The sequence below is a fragment of the Aptenodytes patagonicus genome, chromosome 13 (genome assembly GCF_965638725.1).
Source record: "Aptenodytes patagonicus chromosome 13, bAptPat1.pri.cur, whole genome shotgun sequence".
Taxonomy (NCBI): Eukaryota; Metazoa; Chordata; class Aves; order Sphenisciformes; family Spheniscidae; genus Aptenodytes; species Aptenodytes patagonicus.
In genome coordinates, this window is record NC_134961.1 from 7,351,826 (window position 1) to 7,373,865 (window position 22,040).

At 55.5% G+C, this 22,040-nt stretch overlaps 1 protein-coding gene across 5 annotated transcripts in view; it reads left to right on the forward strand.

Annotated features, from left to right (window-relative positions):
• PEMT (phosphatidylethanolamine N-methyltransferase) overlaps positions 1-16,328 on the forward strand; it is a 43,586-nt gene extending 27,258 nt beyond the window's left edge. For 4 of the 5 annotated variants that reach the window (XM_076350579.1, XM_076350581.1, XM_076350577.1 and 1 more), the window contains 5 exons: positions 4,375-4,520; positions 8,927-9,038; positions 13,176-13,250; positions 14,020-14,080; positions 14,848-16,328. In XM_076350579.1, the coding sequence (XP_076206694.1) occupies positions 4,375-4,520; positions 8,927-9,038; positions 13,176-13,250; positions 14,020-14,074 (388 nt within the window). In that variant the 3' untranslated portion in view covers positions 14,075-14,080; positions 14,848-16,328. The remainder of the gene's footprint in view (positions 1-4,374; positions 4,521-8,926; positions 9,039-13,175; positions 13,251-14,019; positions 14,081-14,847) is intronic. The other variant, XM_076350578.1, reaches the window with a different exon arrangement.
• The last annotated feature ends 5,712 nt before the right edge of the window (positions 16,329-22,040 follow it).

Genomic DNA, 22,040 nt, shown 5'->3' on the forward strand with positions numbered 1-22,040 from the left:
TTTTTTCACATGAACAAGATCTTTTGTTGCGGTGTGTGCTGCTGGGCACCACCGGATGGTTTTACCCCCGTTGCCTCCTTTTTGCCGAGAGGAACAAAACCTCAGGCACGGGGGATGGACCGACGTCCCACATGGTGAGCACGGCACCTCGCAGCGGCGGCTGCTGCCTCTGAAAACCTGCACCACCGCTGCTTCCTCGCTGCCTGCCAGCCCCTGGCCCAATTCTGCCCCAATTGCGTTTGCCAGCCCCAGTTTCCAGGCTGATTTTTGGGATCAGGCAAAGGGAGCACTGCTGGGCTGCTCCCAGCAGTGACCCAGTTTGCTGCATGAGGTCTTTGCCTTCCTTTACAGGAAAGGGATTACAAAATATGCTCGCTGTGGGCCACTGAGAGAGGCACAGAGATCTAAAAAGCTCAGCTTCTCTCTTAGTACAGTATTTCCAGGTTTGCTTTGTGCTCCATGCAGCCTTTGGGGATGTATTTTGGGCTGAGGGTTTGATAAATTTCTGGTGTTGCAATCACCGTTCTCCAGCTGAATAAATCAGCGCCTGTTTGTGCAAACCTGGCCCTGTGTTCCCTCTGCATCCCGGCAAGAGGAACCGCAGCCGATTTCTCTCGCTCCCACTTTCTTCCTGCGAGCCCACCTGCGTGACATCTCTGTCCCATGCTTCAGTACCATATTTTGAGTGTTTTTCCAGTTCATGTGGTTTGTTCATGTGGTTTATTATGTGGTAAACTAAAAGAGGGTAGATTCAGACTAGATCTAAGGAAGAAATGTTTTACGCTGAGGATGGTGAAGCACTGGCACAGGTTGCCCAGAGAGGTGGTGGATGCCCCATCCCTGGAAACATTCCAGGTCAGGTTGGACGGGGCTCTGAGCAACCTGCTCTAGTTGAAGATGTCCCTGCCCACGGCAGGGGGGTTGGACTAGGTGACCTTTAAAGGTCCCTTCCAACCCAAACCATTCTATGATTCCCACAAAGCAGTGGCACACGCGCAGCAACAGCTGAGTGTCTGAGCAAGAGCATCTCTGTTTTGGGAAGGGTGGGCAGAACGACGCCCGCTGCCTTGGCTTCCTCGTGCAAAACCCTGCAGCACGCTGTGGCAGTTGTGCAGCCTGACCGCAGCCGCCGTGGCTGCTTGCACCCTGCCAGGGACTGGCCAAATCTCCCAATTTGGCCAGAGTGGAGCTGATGGATTTGGGTTTTTCCCCGCTGGGGTGGAGAATGGGTGCCTCTGGTACCATGCTTCGCTCTGGAGGAAGTGGGGAGCAAGTGTGGGGAGATGTTAGGGGAAGCCCCATTTTCCCAATTTCCACTTGCCGAAGCTGGGGGCACCTTCCAGGCCCCCCCCCCCCTCCTGATGGCAGACATCCTCGTGATAGCAGCCGGGTATGTGATCAAAGCAGGTTGCAGCTCACCCACCCCTCCCCTGCACTGGTAAGAGGGATGCTCCGCACCATGGCAATCGCTCCGCTCGACACACAAAGCATTTCCAGGTACTGGGACAAAACGTGGCTTTAATTGGTGTCCTCTGGGGTGCCGAGCTGGGCCGTTGCCTTGTCGTGCAGCCAGAAATAAATGCTGTAACAAATATGACTCAGAGGCACGTGGTGAAAGGGACTGGTTTCATGACAGATCGGCTGCATGACTAGCTCCCCCTTAGCAAGGGAGATGGCCAACACCTTGTCCTCCCCCTGCCAGGGAGGGTGAAACGCGGCGTGGTGAGGCTCCCCCGCCACCGAGGAGCAGTCACGGATGACAGAATAATTGACGACTCTGTGCTGCTTGTCATGGCCCAGCATCATAAATGCTTAAAAGGTTTATTTACCAATTCTGAAAACTCCTGTGCGCATCATGTTTAATGCAAATAGAGAGTGTGTTTAGGAAGATATGAAACATTACTAGAGGGAAAGGCAGTCCATTATCTCCGTGCAAACACCTCCCTCTCTAGCTGTAAGCCAAACAGCAGGGGACCGAGCAAGACATGCTGATGAGGGTAACTAATGCAGGCCTATCCGACCGTGAAAAGGAAGGATGGGATCATCTGGAGCAGGGGAGACAGCTTTGCCAAAACAAACCACGTCACGTGCTGGTTGCAAAACCTTGGAGGCTGATTCGCAGTCAACCAGTTCACGCTCTTGAAGATACCTTTGTTCTTCTCCTGCTCCGAGGCCAAGTCAGGTCACTAGCGTAGGACAGAGGAGCCTCGAGGGTGCAAGATAGCATGAATCCAGTTCATCTGGAGCGAGAAGCAGCCTCCGAGCGCTGTGCTCTTGCTGTACCTCTCTCTGCTCTCCTGTCTCTTTGCCGGGGGCTGGGATCCAGGCGGGGGCCAGCTCGGTGCTGCTTTCCCAGACCTGCCTCCCCAGAAATCGGCAGCAGCGTTTTTTGACTGCTGTGAAATCCCTTCCCGGTGCTGGTCCCCTGTGGAGAGGTCCTGGCCAGATGCAGAGTCAAACCCCCAGCACTGTGAAAAGGCATTAGCATCTTCCTCTGCGGGAGCAAAGAGCTCCGGAGCATCCCCGGGGGTGTCACATTGTGCTTTGAGAGCACGGCCAGGCCAGGATTGCTCAGGCGGATGGGCACATCCCCGCAGGTGGATTGTTTTCCTCCCAAACCCAGGCAGCGCTGGTAGCAGGGATGCGGATTTGGGCTTCCTCATAGGGGAGACTTGTGTCATTTAAAAATAAATACCAGCGAAATGATGTAAAGGGTTGTGCGGCTGCTGCTGCTTCACGTTGCAGCCAGATTTGTGTGTCCTCATCAGTAACGATTTTAAGCTAAACCAACGTGAGCCTGGTGAGCGCAGGGAGGTGTGCTGGGCGCTGGAGGAGGGCCAGCCCCGGGGACGTGTGCCGTTACATCGCCCCGGGGCCACGCTGTCGTTCCTCTGCCTGTGCTCGGCTTCCTGGAAAAAGGAATTTCCCTGTAATTTCCAGCGTGGGGAGCAGAGTGTAAATCACCAAGATGCTGTGTTCTTGCTCACTCCCAAGCACATTACATTTATTCTATGTTTTGTTTCCTTGCTCCAGTCCAAAGCGAAGATTAAATGGCTTGCCCTGGGGTCCTAAAAACTCTCCGACAGTAGAAAACCTAGTAGGAACGAGCTCCAAGGAAAACAAAAAATATCATCCAGGTCCCTAAACCATGGGGTTTAAATATCATCCTGGACTTTGCTTGGTGCATGTAACTTGCCGTCTGGTCTTTGAGCCTTCAAAACGTGCGTTTCCAGCCGCTTGTCCATCAGCCGGGCAGGCAGGATTGTCTCTCTCGGCTTTCATTTGGGCAACAGAGAAAATCCAGGGATTTGCAGGGCCTGGGGAAGCTGGACGTCGGGGAAAAAAAACTATCCCAAGCCCTGCAGGTAACGTCATGGAAGTGCTTTCCAGCCGAGGAGCCCGGGAGCGCAGGCAGGAGCAGCTTTCCTGGCCCAGCCCTGGCAGGCAGCGGTGGCCAGAGGCACAGGAGAGCTGTTATTCCACTTGAATTTCAGCCTCCAGGGTGCTCATTAAAAAAAGGCTCAAAGTTTCCTACCTCATGTGTCAGCAACATGTGGAGAAACACTGCGTACGGCTCTGCGGGTCTGTTATCTCCTCTCACTATTATTAATGGGCATTTTTTTAATCACGGTGTTGTCTCCTTTGTAGTCATACGTTTGTATCAGAGCCATCTGAGATGCTGAGCCTGCAAAGCCCTGCTCCGGGCAAAGTTCAGGGGGCTGAAGGGAGGGGTCACAATTATTCCACTCACAAATGAGTATTTGGAAGGTCAGACCTGAAATGCCTGAACAAGCCTGGAGCTGAGAAGCTGTGTTCGCACTTGAAAATGCGTGTCTCTAGTATTTTCCTTTCGCCATTCCAATCCTCCCCCTGACTGTCAGGCTTCAGCCGTGAATCACTCCTGGGCACGTGGCTAACGCATGAACGCTGCAAAATATTTTGATGGAGAGGAACGGGGGTGGGAGCACGAGATAACCCAGCCGATTGCTCCCAGCCCTTCAAGTCCTGTGCCGAGGCATCGCAGCCTCCAGCGTTTGCAAGGGTGTCTTTCCCAGAGCTCCCAGTCACGATGAAACCTGGGGTTTGGCGAGCAAGGCAAAGCTTTTGCTACTGCAGTTCGGTGGGGCTGGTATTTCCAGGAGTGAGCAAGGGTTGCAAGTCGAAATGGCTGCCCCAGGTCAAGCCCTGGCTGCTCGCAAGGCTTCAGCTCCTTGCTTCTCCCGTTGGGGGGTTGAGTAGGTCCAGGTAGAAAAAGGGACCCGGTGAAGGGTCCTCCTCAGCAGCATCCTCTCCCAAAGCTCCGCATCTCCCAGGAAGAGGTGGGTGATGTTAGTAACGAGTCGCCGCTTTTAACAGCCCTTGTCTCTCCAACAGCTTCACAGAAGCCATGAAGAGCCAGCCGAAGCTGGAGGGCTTGGACTGCCACTGGGCCTATTACTCGGGCTTGGCCATCTTGGCTGTAGGGACCTTGTTTGTCATCTCCAGCTTCTTAGCACTGGGATTCACCGGGACGTTCCTAGGTAAGCACTAAAAATTCAACAGCTTAACCAGAAAGTGCATTTAATCCTTGCAGGGGTCTTTTGCTAGGGCAGAGTCCTGTAAGAATTTCCTCATCCTTGCCTTCAGGGCTGTTAGATTTGGTCTTGGCTTTATGATACCGAAGCGTGATCTAACCATGCCGTTACCTCGCACGGAGAAGATGGTGCAGTGGTTTTATACGGTGAGTCCCATCAGCTTCAGCGTCAGGCCTGAAATTTTGGAAAGCAGCTGATCATCTGACAGTCCGAATGCCCTCCAGGAAAGGGACCCCAAGTGCAGACCCTGCGAGCGGGTCGGTGCGGGCACAGCGGGTGCGAGCTGTCCGGCAGCCTTGTTCTGAGCCCCCACCCGCTCAACACACGTGCCGAGGCAGGATCTCGTTTGCTCTTCCCTCTGCAATAAACCTGATGTTCGTTGACAGATTCTTTTATCTGCCGCTTTATGGCAGAAGGCATTTTCCACTGTGCTTGCTTTCACATTTAGAGAATAATTCTATTAGCGTTGTTGACTTTAAAAACATGCCAGTATGTGTGGAATTCATAAAAATAAAATAGAGACAGGAACAATAAATACCTAAGGAAAGGGGCAGCTCCCGCTGGCTGAAATAATCACAGCCCCAGCTTTGACACTGCATTTAGGCTGTGCTTTTGCAAGTGCTTTACAAACCAAATTCAATTAGTTCCTGCAGCGTCGCCAGGAAGAAGAGAGGGAGGTAATAAGCCTTCCTGGTTTCAAGTGGAGTTGCAAAGAAATGTGTTGAGTTGGCCAAGATCCTGCTGCCAGAAATAGAGCTCAGCCCTCCTGAATGTGTGCCCTCACCCTTCATCTGTGCAGCCCTGCTCCTGGCCCCGTGTTACACCCCTGTCCCCCAGCTACAGGGCACCGGCGTCCTCCAAAATCACCCGCAGCCCCCAGGGGCGATGCTGTGTCTGCGGAGACATGTCCAGAGAGGCCGGGCACAGGAGTACCCGCCAGCAAGAGCTGCTTGAGTGCTCCTGAAGTTCAGCCAGGTCTGGGGTTGTTTACGTAAGCCCTGATTCATCCGACCAGGAGGATCCACTGGACTTGAACCGCTGGGGAAAAGCAAACAAGTGAGTCAGGCTCAGCGTAAGTGGTGAGGGTGGCCCTGTCCCCCTCCGCTCTGTGTGGCCGGTGGCTCCCGTATCCCCCGGGCCAGGGAAGAGGCAGGCGTTAGTGGCCCGTATCGGGCACTTCTGCTCCATCCTCTCTGCTGGCGGAGGCTCTCCCTGCCAGGAGTACACCGGGCTGAGGCTGCACGGCTCCAAGCCTTGCATGACGCAGCAGGGAGCGAGGCCAGCTCTCTCTGCTAGCTGGGGCATGACGGGCGCTCAGGCAGAGCTGAGTCAGGGTGGGAAGATGCCGAGACCATGTGCTGGTGCAGCCGGGCTGGCTCGGGACCTCTGTGCCACAGAGGCATGGCCCAGCTGGAGCCCCACGGAGCATCCATCCTTGGACCGATAGCGGCTTCTCAGCTCCGTGCAAGCCCCCACACGTCCAAGTCAGCAAACTCTTAATGGAGAGTGCTGTTCAGCGTGGTTTCTTACCCAGCCGTGGGGAAGATGAGGGGTCTGCAGGTCTCTGAGGATCTCACGTGGGATGTTCTCTTGCTCAGGACTCCCTTGGGACTGGTACTTCCAATGTCCTCCTGCATGCAGGGTTTTAGTGATGTGCTGGTGCTGCGGGAGGAGCAGGGTCCCCCAGCGGTGATAGCACTTCTGACTGCAGGTAGCAAAGGGCTGCGCTGCTTTGGCAAGAAGGGGGCATCCAGCTTCTCGCAGTTGATACCTGAGCTCAGGAGAAGTTTTGAGAGCGCCTTTGACACCCAAGCACTTCTAAAACTTACTGGAACAGCATTTGACCCTTCCCTTTTGGGTTTTCCTACAGCAATGAGGGCTGAACCAGGCAGGGCACAGAGACTGCATCGGGGCTGCCCGTTAGATTCCTCTTTAACAGCACATTTAAGCTTTGGAGGGGCTGCAAAGCACTTTGTCTCTTAAGTGTGGGCTAAACGGTGCGGTGGGAGCCGCGTGAGTCACCCTTCTGCAACAAGCCTTTCTGTGCTGCCCCATCTCCCGCATGGCAGCACCGACCCCAGCCTGTGCAGCGGCTGGATGCGGCCCCTCGCCCCGGCAACCTTCTCCCCTGCGGAGCAATCCTCCCAGCACCCCGTCTCGGCACCGTGCCCTCGCAGGGATTCGGGCATCAGTTCAGCGCCATCCGCCTCGCCATTTGCCCTGTTTCCTGACAAACGTAGTAACGAGGGCTTGGCCTCCCAGAGGCCGAGGGCACCGAGAGGCGGGTCTGCCTGTCTGAGCCCATCTGTCTCGCACCCGAGCGCGGTTCCTTCCAGCACTGACCGAGATTTCAAGTAAATCTGGCTTGACCGAAGTTTGTTACTGGGTTATGGCAAAGCCGGCGGCTCTCTGGAGAGAAGCGGAGATGGTGCTTCAGCCCAGGTTGGGCTCCAGGGACCGTGGGGGACCTTGCGGAGTCCATCAAATAGCTTTTGGCTGCCGCAATCCAAAGCATCTACCCTGTGCAGTGAGGTGGTTACACTGACCTCCAGCAAAAAATAACCCAAATTAGATGCCAAAGTCCCCCAGCCTGACAAGGGGCTGATTCCTGACTTGAGGGCTTAATGGAGGCACAGGAGATGCCCAGGCTGATGCTGTGCAAACCGATGCATGGTCCTTTCCCTTAGCACCTGCCTGAATATGAAAATATTGCAGGTCCTCTCTGGTGGTCATGTTCATTTAACCGTGTGGGTTTAGAGGCAGAGTTTACATCAGAAAAGCTTGTGTCCTGGGGGAGCTGCCTGCTCCCCCCAGCTGCTGTGTGCTCTTGCTTGCAGGGAGCCTGCCCGGAGGGTCCTGCAGCCCCACTGGTGCCAGGCTCAGATAAGCCCCTGCCAGCCCCGTGCACCCAGGGCTGTGTGCGAACCCCCCCGGTGCCAGCACCGTTTGGGGAGCGAGGTGTTCAGCCCAAAGGCGAGGGCGGGCAGGGTATAATGAAGCATTTTGACACATAAGAAAGCACAGAAATGGGCTGTGGCGGGGGGTGATGTGTTCTTTCTACCAGAACGATCTCAGAGATGCATTGCCAAGTAACTGTGAGAACATATAGTATGAATACCAGGCAATTATCTCACTTAGTTGCCTGTAGTTAAAGCCCAAAAGCATTGTCTAATTGGGCAGGCGCTGTTTATCCTTAGAAATAAATGCTTTTGCACCATGTGAGGTCAAAGAAACTACACTGTGATCCAGGTAGTAATAATAACCTTGAATAGTTTGCACTCCTGTAATGCCTTTTATCTGGATTTCCGAGCACTTTCTCACCATACATTAATCCTCACCACCCTCCGTGCTATAAGAAAGACTGATATTATGATCGGTGCACAATAGCACTGGGAGGGACGGAGGAGACTTGCCCAAGGTCAGGGAACAGGCTGGCAGCAGGGCTGGGAACGCGACCCAGAGCTGTGGCAGCTCCCTGAGCTGATGGACCGGCACTGCTCCTCGCTGATTGATGCTGCGTCTTGTACAGTGGGCACGGAGCAAAATCCTTGCTGGGCTTCGTGGTCCCGCAAGTAAGACCAGCAGAAATCAAGGCTCGGCATCCCAGCCCTTTCTCCCTCCCCGAAACGCCGCTCACAAGTTGCACAACATCTCCTTGCTTGTCATTTCTTTTCTAGGCTCCTTTCAGGAGGGTGGAAGGATTACTCCGAGGTAGATAGGAAGCTGGTTGGATGCTGACAGTTCTGAAAGCTTTCCTCATTACAGATGACAATCACCTATTATCATCATCATCATCATGCCGATAATTGAGTGTTTTGTAGGCAGAGGTGCTATTTTCTGAAATTCTGAGAAATTCTCTGAGCTGTGAGATAAGGGTGACACTGAATGAGGACATTTGGTGGTGGCGGTCGTGATTATAACATCTCGAAACACAGTTACAGTGCGCTGGGCTTATTTCCCCATTAAATGGATTTGATCCTATGCAATTGCTTCCTTGTCAAGCGGCATCAGACAGGCAGTTTTCAAATGAGAAAGCCAGAATCAGCCAGTTGGGACCTCCAGAGCTGCCTCCCGGTGAGGGACGTGCCTGCCATAGCCCCACTGCAATGCACAAACCTTCCTCATGGGCAAAGAGCCATTCCTGGAAAAGCTGATAGACACAGAGTAAACAGCCAACCTATTTGTTGCTCTTTTCTCAGCCTGGAAGTCAGCAGCAAAATCCCTCGTTTGCCTTCGCTCTGCATCCCCGGCAGGGATGCCCCGTGGCATGGGGGAAGGTAGCAGCGTGCCAAAGCCCTCCGCGACTCCCAGCTTCGTGGAGCCTAACGAGAAACCCTCTGTTTGCTCTGCAGGTGATTACTTCGGCATCCTGATGGAGGCAAAAGTGACCAGCTTCCCCTTCAGCGTCCTGGATAATCCCATGTACTGGGGCAGCACAGCCGTCTACCTGGGCTGGTCCCTCATGTGAGTACGTGCCCCTGCCCAACACCACAGGTCGTAGGGCGAGTGTGGGGTCTGTGCTTGGCAAGGGCATAAGGTGCCGGGCTGTATCAGAGGACAAAGAAACACTTGGTGATGGCAATCAGCCATAAAATGGCAGGGAAAGTGCAACATGCCCATGACTTCTCGCTTCCTGACTATTTTTGTGCCTGCAAAGTCTTCTGCTCTCATAAAAGACTTGTAGCATTAATTGTAGAAAAATAAATAACGGCCAAGTGCTGGGGAGAGGAAGCATCAGCAAATGCTCTGAGGCTGAATGAGGTCCTTGGCAGGCTCTGCACGTGGAAAAATCAACAGCTGGGGCCAAATTCATGCCGGGTGTCACTCGGCAGGGGCAGGGCACTGATACTGGGGATCAGTGTGACCCTGCAATTACCTCTGAAAAAAGCAAAACAAGCCAACACACCCTTTCCCCCACTGCACAGTGATAACACTTCCGAAACACTCCTCATGTGAAACAACACGGCTTAATAGCCTGCTTAGGAGGAAGTTAATAGGCCGTAATTTAGCAGCAAATGAGCAATATACTCTATTCTGTGTAACAAGTTTTATGTGGTTTTCATTTAATATCACATCTTATTTATTTGCCCAGGAGAAAAAACCCTGGCTGTGTTACATCAGCAGCCCGTAGAGCATTGCGGGCCTTTATCACTACGTATTTTGCACTGGTGCTCCTGAGTGTGACCTCTTCTACTTCGGGGGAAAAAATGAAGTGCTTTGTCACTTTCTGGTCACCTTTTCAGCCACGTGTGCAGCGCTTTCTGGCCCCTGGTGATAAGTAAAGCTGATGTTTTCTCTCCTGTCTCCACGGAGCCTTGCTGCTGTTCGTTCTGCACTTGAAATCCCCCCCCCCCAGCGCCGTCAGGGCTGGCTGCACGAGGCCATTTGGCCTCCTGGCAGACCCATGGCACTGGATTGGGTCCAAACCCTGGGAAATGGTGCGCAAGAGCTGGGGTGAGCTCGCTGCTGGGGCCGTGGCAGTGCCAGGCAGGAGAACCAGCCGCGGGGTCGGCAGCGGCGCGACGGCGGCGTGGATATTGCTGAGGGGAGCGGGGCAGAGCTGGGGCAGGATGACCCCCCCCCCATACCGCACCCCGGCCGGAGAGCGACTGGCACCACCACCCTCACAACAGCACAAAATGAGGAATTTGACCAGGAGGAGTTACAAGAAGATTTTTATTTGTTTAAGATCAGCATTGAACTATTTCCTGGAACCTTTGCAGAACAGCTAAACCCTCCTGAGCTGTTTCTGTTGCAGAAATCCCTTCTTCGCCCCCACGAGAGAGCAGCCTCGCAACGGGTGCACGTTACTTGGTGTTCCACCGCAATCCTGGGCAAAAGCAGCTCAAAGCGGCTCGAGACAACAGTGTGATTGCCTCCTTTGTCTCGTTAAAAGGCTGCCACCATAAAGGGCAGCAAGGCATGACAAATAATTGCTGTTAACAAATTGCTGGAGCTGTGCAAAGTGGCACCAGGACACTGCCCGCCTGCCCTGGGGAAGCCCTGCACAACCTTTCTTGCGGTGGTTTTGACTGTTTCTCTTCCCTGGGATCTCAGCTTGGATTGTTGAGGTTTTGGGGGGGGGTCCCAGGTCTCTTCTGAGGTCCCAGGGCTTTCAGAAGATGTTAGGTGTCTGCCCTCGGAGGCCAGAGCTCATGTCCCGGCTGTATGGCAGTGGGAGGGATGCCGGAGGAATGTGTTTGCCATCTGGTTTTTGGACAGACTTAAAATGTAAAGCATATTTTGTCCTCCCTCGGTGATGTATCACGCTCCATATCGTGGCACTGGAGCCCAGAGGATTGATTAATTTTCATCTGTATGGGTACATACCACATAACGTAAGCGAGCCTGGCAGTGCACCAGCCAGCCTGCCTTCTGACTCCAGTCCAACCTTAAAAGCATCGCGTGGGGCGAGAGCCGCTGTTTTCTCCCTTGCAGGACATTGCAGCTATCCCCAGCTCGACTAATGGCAGCTCTGCAGCCAAAAATGTGTCCGCCAAATACACTGGAGAAGGCACCTGCGCCGGTCACCGTGAAAACAGGAGCTTCAGGAGGAAAGAGCAAAGCGGGTGTCCCACGTCCAACACCCGGGACCAGCGAGGCCGGCGGGGAAGGATGCGAGCCCGCGCTATTGCTCTTGCAGGCAACCCACAGCCACGGGGAACTGCAGGAGGGGTTGGGGACGGACAGACTTCCTACCCAAAAAAAGTCCTACCAAGACCATGAAACCATCCTGGCTGTCTCTTTGTCGACCCTGCTACAACACGAGCCGTTGCCCAATGAGTAGGTCGAGCTCGTAGGAGGAGAGGAACAACTCGCCTCAGTGCTTCTCATCGCCCGCGTCGGGCAGCCTTGTTTCTCCCGAAAGACAAATGGAGCATTAGCTGTTTGGGGACAGCTTTGTGTATCTCTGGTAGGGAAGTGTTTTAACTCATGGCAACAGGCTGTGTAAATCAGAGCTGGAGCCGCAGCCAAATGATGCAATTAGAGGTCTTGCTGTCAACAAACAATCATGCAAATTTGTTCTCTCTGATATGAATCAAGGAGGAGACATGACTAAGCATGTAATAGCAGCGGGTTTGGAGAGGAAGAAGTTGCCCAACGCTTCCTAATGAGGGAAAAACTTATTGCAAAATGGAAACAGTGAAAAGGTGAAGATTTGTGCGCGTCTCTCCAGGAACTGATGGGGCCAGGCAGTACCTGACGGCAGGTCCAGTACGAGGTTTAGGTAGTTTGGTCTCTCCTCTGAAGGCATGTTTTTCCGACAGGACTAGTCCCCTTGCACAAGGCTTGCAGGATGTTTATCCTCACCAAGGACCAGCTAAGTACTTTTTTTTGCTGACAGCCAGCTCTTGTCCCCCTCAGAGCTGAGCTGCAACTAGCAATTAAAGGCAATCAGCAGTGTCCTAATTAAGGGCAACACTTGCAGCCATTAGTTGGAGGTGTAGGATGCAGAAGGGGTGTTCGGGGGGTGGGGGCTGGTGCCTGTGGTGAGCCAGACGCAGCCACGCTCCTCGCTGGGGAGATGGGGCCAGGACCTCGTGGGTGCTGGGTTAGCAAGCAGGGAATGGCTGCTGGTGTGGCCACTCTCACCCGGGAGAATTTGCACGCCCCGGGATGGTCTCAGCACCTGGTTTGGGGACTGTAACCCACCTGCTGAAATCCTGGTGCCTTAGCAAAGCCCCCGCTGCCTGGGGGGGGGGCTGGCGTCTGCCTCAGACACTTTCAGGCCAAGCATCAAAGAAGTGCCCCTTTGTGGGTGGTGCAGGTTTGCTGCCTACGTTGACATCTCTCTTTAGAGCAGGAGGTGATGGGGATTTTTTGGTCTCGATTCTTTGGCCTCGGTGCTAAAAGGAACAGCCGCTCCCGTCGCATACGCAGCCCTCGAGCACCTCTGCCCATAAGCAGATGGTGCGGTGGGTGGCATCGGTCCCCCGTGCTGTGCCTGGTGACCTCTTGCTGAAGGACACCATTCAGCTGGGCCTTGGGAGGTGATGGGACGTGTTCCTAAAACGTCTCGAAATGGGTTTAAATGTGAACCGAGCCCCCGGCACCCCACGCACCCAGCCCCGATGCGGCACCCACCCCAGCACCCTTCACAGGGCAGGCGTGGACCTTTCCACCCCTTTCCATCCCCGGCCCTGCGATGGCTCAGCCGCCGTTTCGACATGTACGGTACCATACGCTGCTCCGTCTGCCAGGTGTCTCCTGCACCCTGGGTGGCCCGTCTTTCCGTGCACATCAGGCATTTCCCTTATAGTGCGCTGGCTCGGAGCCACAGCCGTACGTAAGCAGCTGCTCAGCTATTAAACAGCCTTATAATCTCAGGACTTAGCATCAAAGCAGAAGCTCTCTTAGCAGGGACGTGCAGGGATCAGACTTAAAAGAAGTTGCCGAAGTAGGCTGGGGAAGAGTCTTTGCCAAGTAACATCTGTCTAAGACAGTTAACATTAAGTACAAAAAAAACAACCCCTTTTGTTCGCTTATGTTTAATGAGCAGGAGCGTGCTCTCATGGAGCCCAGTGTCTCATTTCACTTTCTAAACCAGGTCTTGCATAAGCCCATGTACTTACCTGATCTTTTCCTTCTCTTTCAAAACAGGCACGCAAGCCCAGCTGGCCTTTTGCTGACAGCTGTAGTGGCAATTTCCTACACAATCGCGATGCTGTATGAGGGGTGAGTAGCTTTGCAAAACTGGAGAGCTAATTATTTCTACCAGCTTTAACTCCCGAGGTTTTGGAGAACTGCAGAAGTAAAGATGCTTTTTCCAATTAATTCAGTGGGGAACAAGGAAAACAGAGGATTGTTTTTCAATTGTTTTGATAATGGGCAGATTCCTCTCTGAAACTATTTGCTGAGTTCTAGGAACATTTATGCATTTGTTTATTTTTATCAAAATGAGATCTTTTTTTCTTTTGAGTGCCTGAGTCTGTCTATACAAGAACAATAAGGGAGGCAGTGAGAGGGCTTATTGTGTCATCTGAAGAGACCCTGCAAGAAGAGCTTGCATTTTGTCGTTCCTTGGATGAGCTTCTCTGCTATTTTATACCACAATAGCCCGGCAGCCCAGGACAGAGCAGCCCAGAATTATTCCCAGAAGCAGTGATTGTGTTTCAGCAGTGAAAGGTCTTTTGTGTTTGCAAGGGAGGAGATGCAAAGGGAGCCGAGGCCGGTCTGCATGCAGGGGGAGTCCAAGCGTGTGCTGAGCCTTGTCCCGCTTGGAGGGATGGTCCCGGGTGGGAGCCACTCCGCAGTCCAGAGAGACCGAGCCGAGGATTGCCATGGCACGGGAATAGTTGGGCTGTGCCGACCCATGAAGGGCAGAGTTTCTGGGCCTAAAGGAGAGCACACAGTAGTCTTGATTTTATCTTCTCCCCCCCTTCTTTTGCCCCCCTCTTGTGTCTCTGTCCCCTCTCCCCCCAAATTCCCGTCCTCCCAACCACAGGCCTTTCACAGAGGAAATATATCGGCAGAAACAGAAGGGAGCGAAGAACAAGTAGCAACAGGTATGTTTGCCGATCGGTGTTTCAGCGAGAGGGGCTGTTTTGCCAGGCTCCCCCACCTACAAGCGTGTTAGACGGGGACGGGAACACCACCCACCCTCCCAGCGTGCCCCTGCCCAGCCCTGCCCTCCCCGGCTCCTCCAGAGCCCTTCCTGCGCTTCTCAAAGGATTTGAGCTTCAAACCTCCGCAAAAACCCAGGCGGGAAGGCTTTACACAGCGGCGGTTGTGTCCGCCTCCTGGCACCCGACCAGCAACCCCCAAACTGTTTTGATTATATACTTGAGAGTCAACGCGAGGGAAAATTGCTGGGGAGCTTTGAGGCTCCGGGCTTAGTCTAAATCAGGCAGAAAAAAGCAGCTATTGGCCATGGCAGGTGCTCCAGCGAGCAGCAGGGATGGTGCGAGAGGGCACGCATGCCCGACCGCCCCACAGGGAAATCGGGCATCCCTGTTCCAGGCTGCTCCGTGCCGGAGCCAGGAGCATTTCTTGCACATGGGCTTGCACCAGCTCACCCCAGAAACTCAGCCCGGGCTTGCTTTTTGGGCCAAAGGCTTCTGCAAAAGCACACGTTCCTGCCCAGGCTCCTTTCCCTGGGGTTAAATGCCTCCCCTGGAAACCCCTGGTGCATCTGCCGGCTGACGGTTGGACGGGCTGGACAAGCTCATGGCGCTGCTGAGGTTTTGGCAGCCCCGTAGCCTCTGCCCCAGCAAAGATGCTGTAGCACCAGTGAGGTCCCCAACAGACTCTTGTCTCTCTGCCTTTTGTAAAGCAGTGTCTTGGATACCTCGGCACAGCATGCCTCTCTGGTCCCCACGCCGTCCGATTTGCCCATTTTCCTACTGAGATGTATCCTACTAATTAGCCCAGCAACCCTTAATGAGCCAACTGAGCACCCTGCAGTTTTGGAAGTGATCGGAGGAACAGCCTGAGCACGGCGGCACCTCCTCGTTGCAGCCCGCGAGAGCTGGAGGTCCCTGTCCCCAGGTCCTTGTCACCATTGCCGGGTCACTGTGGCTCCTGCCACGAAGGTGATGCTCTCTCGGGAGCCGCGTGGCGCGGGACCTCCCGACCTCTCCTCCCGCACCCATTATTGGAGATCTGCAGGGCAAAAAGCAACCCAGCTCCAGCCCCGGACTGGAGGGCAAGCAGAGTAACGATGGAGACACCGGGGGCCTTTCGTAAATGAGCTCTGAGCACGGGGAAGCGCCGGCTCCGGCTGATGCTGAAGATCGTCTGAAGATGCTGCCGAAGAGCCACAGGAAGAAAACAAAAGCTTGGGTGAAGCAACGGGGAGGGCTCGGGAGCCCCTGGGGCGTTCAAACATGGCTGGGGAAGGAAGAGGGGAAACTGCTGCAAACTCAACAACAAAACTTGCTGCAAACCCAGCAACAAACCTTGTCTTTTCTGGGAGAGGGAAACCCCCCCGTCCAGAGCTGCCGTTTCCCACCTGTGCAGAGCCCTGTAGCATCTCCGCACTATTTGCAAAGGCTCCAAGAAAGGTGACTGAAAAGCACATGGATGTGAACGTACGACCTAAACCACCAGCCAAAGGGGGATGGAGGGATGGCAGGCGTCCGGTGGGGAAGCCCCAGCATGGAGAAGACCGAGGGGAAGAGTCAGTCCCCATCCACACCCTGCAGATACCCCATCCCTGGCCGTGTCAGTGCCCCGGCCCCCTCCACACCCCCCCAGCCCCTCCTTTTCCCCAGGGGCCACGTGAGGGTCCTGCCAGCCTTCCCCATCACCCAGTGCCTTCCAGCTATTTATCACTGCCTTGCAGGGGCAGTGGGTGGGAGGGAGGGAAAAGGCTGCTTCTGCCTTCTGCGCTGTGCAGCAGCCGGGTACAGATCTGCCCCTCCGCCCCTGCCGCCAGCCTCGGCGAGTCCCAAAGAGCCCGGTGCTGGATCCTGCCCTGAACGGGAAGATCCCAGGGGGTGACGCTCCAGATCCAGGCTCAGTGTTTACAGATTCCCAGAACAGTTTGAGAAATAAACTGTAAACGACCAAAAAAAAAGCAGTGTAAACCCCCCGGCAGCGGCGCTGGAAAAGGGAGCTGCGCTGCTGCCGGCTCCCGCGCAGGCACTGGCGTGCGGTGCCACGTCTCAGCATCGCGTCGTCCCCTCCGCAGAGGGGCCTCCCTTTTCTCAGTGTCACCTCCGCAAAATGGTCCGATTTCCTTTTGCTTTTGCATGTTGTAATTCACCCTTCGGGCATTGCTCAGCAGGAATTAAAAGTGTTGGTTTCTTTTCAGTCCAGCCTCTGTTTCCTTCGGCCAGGCTCACGGACGCCGTGTTTGTATTTCACTGCTTCAGAACCATCACACGAGGATTTTTTTTTTATCGCCATCTCAACGACCTTCCTCTTAAAGACTTGGGCATAGTATTTTATTTTTAGATAAGTTTCCACATCCCCTTCACAGTTAATGTTTATAGATGGAGGCTAAAACAGCCCAGTACCCATAGCAACCAGCAAGGAGAGGATACGTTGCATTATTCAGACAATTTATGTCAGAATTGCCGGCCCTGGCTCAAAGTCTCTGATGTAAATAAATTCAGGTTTGTTGATAGGTGAAATCAGTATTTACCGAAGAGACACGTGCTTGTTCAGGAAGGATTACTCTTAATGAGAACGTAGCGAAGGCTGTATTCGTGCCGTCTTGTTCCCAGTCTGGGGACCATGTATGCCTTTCCCTGTCCCCGCTGCGAGGCCAGAGGGACCCCGGTTGTACCGTTCCCATCCCCAGCCAGGATCAGCCCCCCCAGATGGGTGTCTGTCACCATAAACCCCAGTGACAGAGCTGCTTCCCCTCCCGTGCCCACGGCATCGCAAAAGCGCAGGGGTTTGGTGCTGCCACTGGGACCGGCTTTCTGGACTCCTTCCCCCTTGATCCGCCATTTCAAATCCAACCCTTCCCACTTCCCAGCCGCTCTGTGTCGGCTTTGCATTGCACAAGGGTTTTTCTGGGGCGATGCCAGATATATCCCCATTTTTAGTAACTCTTTCCGCAGCAGCCAGCACAGATTAATGTGTCGCTGCCTTCGCAGAACCGGTTCTGGCTGCCATAAAGCTGGAGTTTGACGTTTCAGAGGCGTCTGCTCTGTTCCCTAAAGCAAAACCCGAGGAGCTGGAAGGTGATGTTCAAGCCCATCTCGCGGGGTCCAAGCCTACCTTTCTCCCTTGGGGGGGGGGGGGGGCAGGCCCTGGCAGTGCCGCGCCGCTCGCCAGGGCTATGGAGAGGAGAACACAGAGAGAGCATTATTTACATCGCTTTATAGTATTTAACAGCGAGGGATGAGGGGACTCTCCCTGGTTATAAGGAAAAAATTTGATTCCTCTCCAATTACCTAATATTTCTAAGAATTTGAGATTACAGAGAGTGGGGGTGAAGCCTTCGGGCTGAGCACAAAGCATTGGTGGAGTCGGAGCTATTTCTCCCCTTCCCATCCCCAGGGCCAGTGCCTGGCTGCGGCTGGGCCGTATCCTGGCACTGGTGCAGGGATGGACCCCATGGCCTCCAGGTCAGGACGTGAGACTCCTGCTGCTTCCGAAGAAGAGACCTGCACCGTCGCAGCCCCAGGACCGGCCGGTTGCAGACCTGGCGCCGTGCGGGCACGAGCGGGTGCATCCCTCCGGCTCTCGGGGAGGCGTTGAGCACCAAGCGGGGTCCCTGGAAATGTGGTCGTGGGTCCGTTTTCGTAACTTCATGGCTTCCAAATCCGGCGTGGGGCTTGCTGGGCCCATCTGAGCTTGGCAGGGGGGTTTGTTTGCGGCCTTGGGAAATGCCGCACGTGAGGCTGTGTGCAGATGCCGTAGATAACGCCTCCCTTGATGTTTGGGACATTCCTCCAGAGCAAACACCGGGAAAGGAGAAACTAGTTAAATCACAACTCTTGCCTGGCAGGGACGGCCAGGTCACCAAGTCCATCGCACCACGCTGCCTCGGGACACCCCGTCCCGCCGCGCAGCCCCCGGCAGCGGCTGCGCCCACCCTCGCGCTCCACCCGGGTTTTCTCCGCGTGGCCGTTCGCGTGGCTCCCCCGCACGTGTCTCCCCTCCCTGAAACTGCGTGTCATTTTTTTTGGGGGGGGATGGGGGGATCACCCATGCAAACCCAAAGGGCCGCAGCGACGGGCACGCGATGCGGGGCCAGCTCCACGCTTGTGGGATGCTCCATCCAGGGACAGTTTCGGCTGCAGACGGAGGCCGAATCCTGCGGTCCTTTCCCTGAAGGCAACGGGATGGCGGGGACATCCAGAACCGGGGACATGTCCCCAAAGGCCCTGCCCTCCGTTGTGACCACCCGTAACCCCACGCCTGTGTTTGCGTTCGCCCGGCGAAACTGCACTGCCTTCACCCGGGGGAGGGACGGCCACTGGCCCTTACATGGCAAACAAACACGATTAGCCAGGAACGGAGAATAAACACGCGGCGCAATCGAGGCAGGCGATGGAGAAGTCACGAATTCCCGCCGGGCTCCTGCCAGGCCCGGCTTGCTGAGTCTGCACTTTTGCTCTTCGGGAAGATGGAGGGAAACTGGGGGGGGGGGGGGGGCTCAGGGCACCCGTCCCCAACGCCGAGGTCGCGCCTCAGCACAGCCGGTCGGTGGGCAGGGGAGACAGGCTGGTCTGCCAGCGAGCGGGGTTTGATGCAAAAGCAAACGTGAGCTTTGAGCGCGGGCGGTACGGGGGCTTTCGGGGGCAGTTTGGGCACTGACTGCTTTATCGGGGACCCCTTAATCCAGAGAAGGCAGAAGGGGGACACGGCAGGACTTACCTTTACAGGGGAATAAACCAGTCTCCTCAGTCCCTGCTGCGTAGGGAAAGCAGTCTGGGCTTTACACGGTCACGAAGAAATGCAGTGGGGAGAAGGCCCTGGTGGGAAGCTATTTCCAGGTGGGAAACCACCAGTGCTGGAGCCCAAACAAATGCCTGGGGCAGGACCAGGATCCGTCCCGCCTCGGCAGAGCCGGGTTTGAGCCACGTGGGCACCGCCGGCAGGCTCCTGCTCTGGGGTCTGCGGATGCAGGCAGCCCCCGTCTCGTGGGTGCCCAGGGGATGCTTCCAAATGACTCCCAGCGCCGGGAGAGCAGCAGCACCCCGTGCCCGACGTTCCCCCTGCCCTTCGCATCACCCCTGCCAGGGACAGCACGGAGACACCATCCAACCCACCCCGGCCCACCTCTGCCCTCCACCCCCGGGGGCCTTTACGCATGGAGCTCCCGCCATGTGCCAGAGGACAAGTTATGAGGCTGTTTTCTTTAATTTGCACACTAAAAAGCCGCCTCGGGACAGCCCGGTGAGGGGCCACACTGCACCACATCCTCCTTGGATCTTATTTCAGAAAAAATTGTAGGAATGTGCTGCTTTTTCCATGTTGCATTTTCTTCGGAGCGGAACTGTTTACTGAGCACAGCTCCTCTCTGAATCAGGGTCGCAGGAGGGAGGCAGAGCAGCCAGAGCCCTCCGGGAAGGCGATGTCGGGGCTGGGCTCTGCCTGCAGTGCTGCTACGCTGCCACACCAGGGCTCAGCATCTGCGGGAGCCTCAAGGGTCCTCGATTTGGGCACCGGCACCAAGCGGACCTCAGCCCTCATCCAGCTCAACGCCCCCCCCCCCCAACCCCAACGCCTCCACTCGCAGCCTCAAACCCTGCGCTGGCCTCAGCCCCCTCCGGACCCCACAGCCGAAGCAGCGGGGGCAGATGTGGGACCTAGACATGAAACACCTCCAGGCTTTCAGCCCTCAGCACCGGCTGCGCATCCCTCTGCCAGCTCCAGCCCGTCGCTGCCTGGCCGGCTCCCTGCCTCCTCTTGGGCTTTTATTTTTGTCCTATAACCCTGGCAGCCGTCGCTATTTCCATGGGAACCCTCCTGAAATCCTGAAAACAACGCGTCCTCCGGGGTCACCGAGCCTCCCTCTCCCCTGTGCCCTATATTCCAAGCCCAGTGGCTGCCCATCTCCGGTTACAGGTGACATTTCTCTCTAATCCCAGGGAGGCTGCCGCTCTTCGGAAGGGAGCAGAAAGTGCCTGAGTTTGGGGACACATCCAGGACACGCAAACGCCCTTGTCCGTGCCGGATGCTGGCAGGATGCTGCTGCCTCCGAGCGAACTGCGGGCGAGAGGATGGGATGAGATGGGATGGAAACCGGGAGCAAAGGATTCCCAGGGTGCCTCTGGCACGGGGAACCCCAGTTCTGCTCTGTATGGAGCTCTTGACGCAGCTGTGCCGCACGGTTATCGACGATGAGTTAATGTCACCTCGGTGCACTCGGAGGGGAGACGTTTCCATGGCGGGAGAGCGGGGCACCATCCCTGGGGCAGCTGGGCAGCAAAGCCAAGCCCCCTGCGGAGCGGTGCCACCGAAACCCCAGCTCTCGCCATATGCTCAGCCGTCCGACGCGTGTTTGCGCTGCCGGTAAGGAAAGCAGCGGCACCGAGTGATCCGCCAGAGCACGCCGCTTCCCCAGCTTTGCACCGCGATACGGGCACTCAGCCCCTGCCGTGGGTTTTTGGCAAGTTTATCGCAGCAAGCACACACCAAAGATGGGAGAAGGGGAGCAGACGCAGAAAGTCCAGAGACCACGACACGGCACGAGCCTGCTCCGGGAGCTGCATCGCGCCGGGTGTGGGGATGGTGTCTCCGAGGGAGCTCTCACTGCCCCTTGCCTGGATGACTCAAGGAATTGGGGATTTGAGAGATGTCTCAGGCTTTCAAATTCTCTGTTAATCAAATCCCAAATGCTAAAGGGAATCAAGAGACATGAAAAGCGTTGCTAAAGAAGTAAGGGGGGGGGGGGGAAGGAAATGAATAAACCCACCCCCCCGGTCCCCAGCGACAGAGCAGCCCGCTTCTGCATCATATCTCATCTGGGAAAAATTATATGTTGTGAATTACGTGCTTCTTTTGAAAAGCCTTAAAGGAGATTTAATAAAATGAGACAAGCTAATAATATAGGGAATGAATAGCAACCCTGGATGCTGCATTTTGATTTAATCAGATGCTTTTCCCCAGGGGAACAAGCAAGAGCTATAGCTAAAGCCTCCCTTCCCTACCCAGCTGCTCCCCTCTTCCTCCGGCCTCTCGCTCCTCCTGTCCCAGGGGAGCAGCCGGGGCAGGATCTGTGGTCCCACAAGACCCCGCTGTTCACCAGCAGCTGCTGGGAAACGCACAGCCCGTGCTGGTTATTTGTGAGCAGGCTAGTTAGAGCAGCATGCCGGGGTGCTGTACACCACACGGGGAGAGGGTCCCTGTCTGAAAAACAGGTCCCTGTCCTGGGGAAGAAAAGCAGGAACTGGGGAGCCAGGAAAGCCGGGCTTGGCTCCGTGTGCATACTTGCAAAGCCCCGGTCCGGAGCCAGGGAATGCCGCGTGCTGCTGTGCAGGGGACAAGCCCTCGGTAGGACGTGAAGCATCTTAACGGCAAAGATAAGGAGCTCCTGTCGGATGTGCTCCTCTCCGTGGCCCGGGAGAGGCCGTGGGGTCTGCGTGTGCCAGGGCGGGAAAGGCACAAACGGCTGTTCCGGTCTTGGCTTTTTCACCGCTTGGACCCACAGGACCCAGCGGTGAACCGAGGCTGGCTCGGCCCCGGGGTGACGATACTTCCCGGCTCCACAGCACGCTCAGAAATCAAAGTCATGTTCTGATGTAATTGTTCTTTTCCGAGTATCCCGCTGCTCTCCTGTCCCTGGGCCGGGCGGCACGGTGCATGCTCCTGCCTCCTGGTACATTTTGCTTCCTACATTTTTGCAGAGGCTGGTGCTGCTGCGAGCTCTATTTTGCTACTTGCACAGTTTGTCCAAGCCAGACCCTTGGGAGCCACATGTTCTGTCACCGGGATGTTTGTGTGACTTTCGTGGAATTTCCTTTCCTCAGTCACTTGCTCGCAGCCGCCAGGCGGGTTTTGTTCATTGGCGGGAGGCTGGTAAACCCAGGAGGGTGCAAACAGGGAGAGAAATAGCAAGAA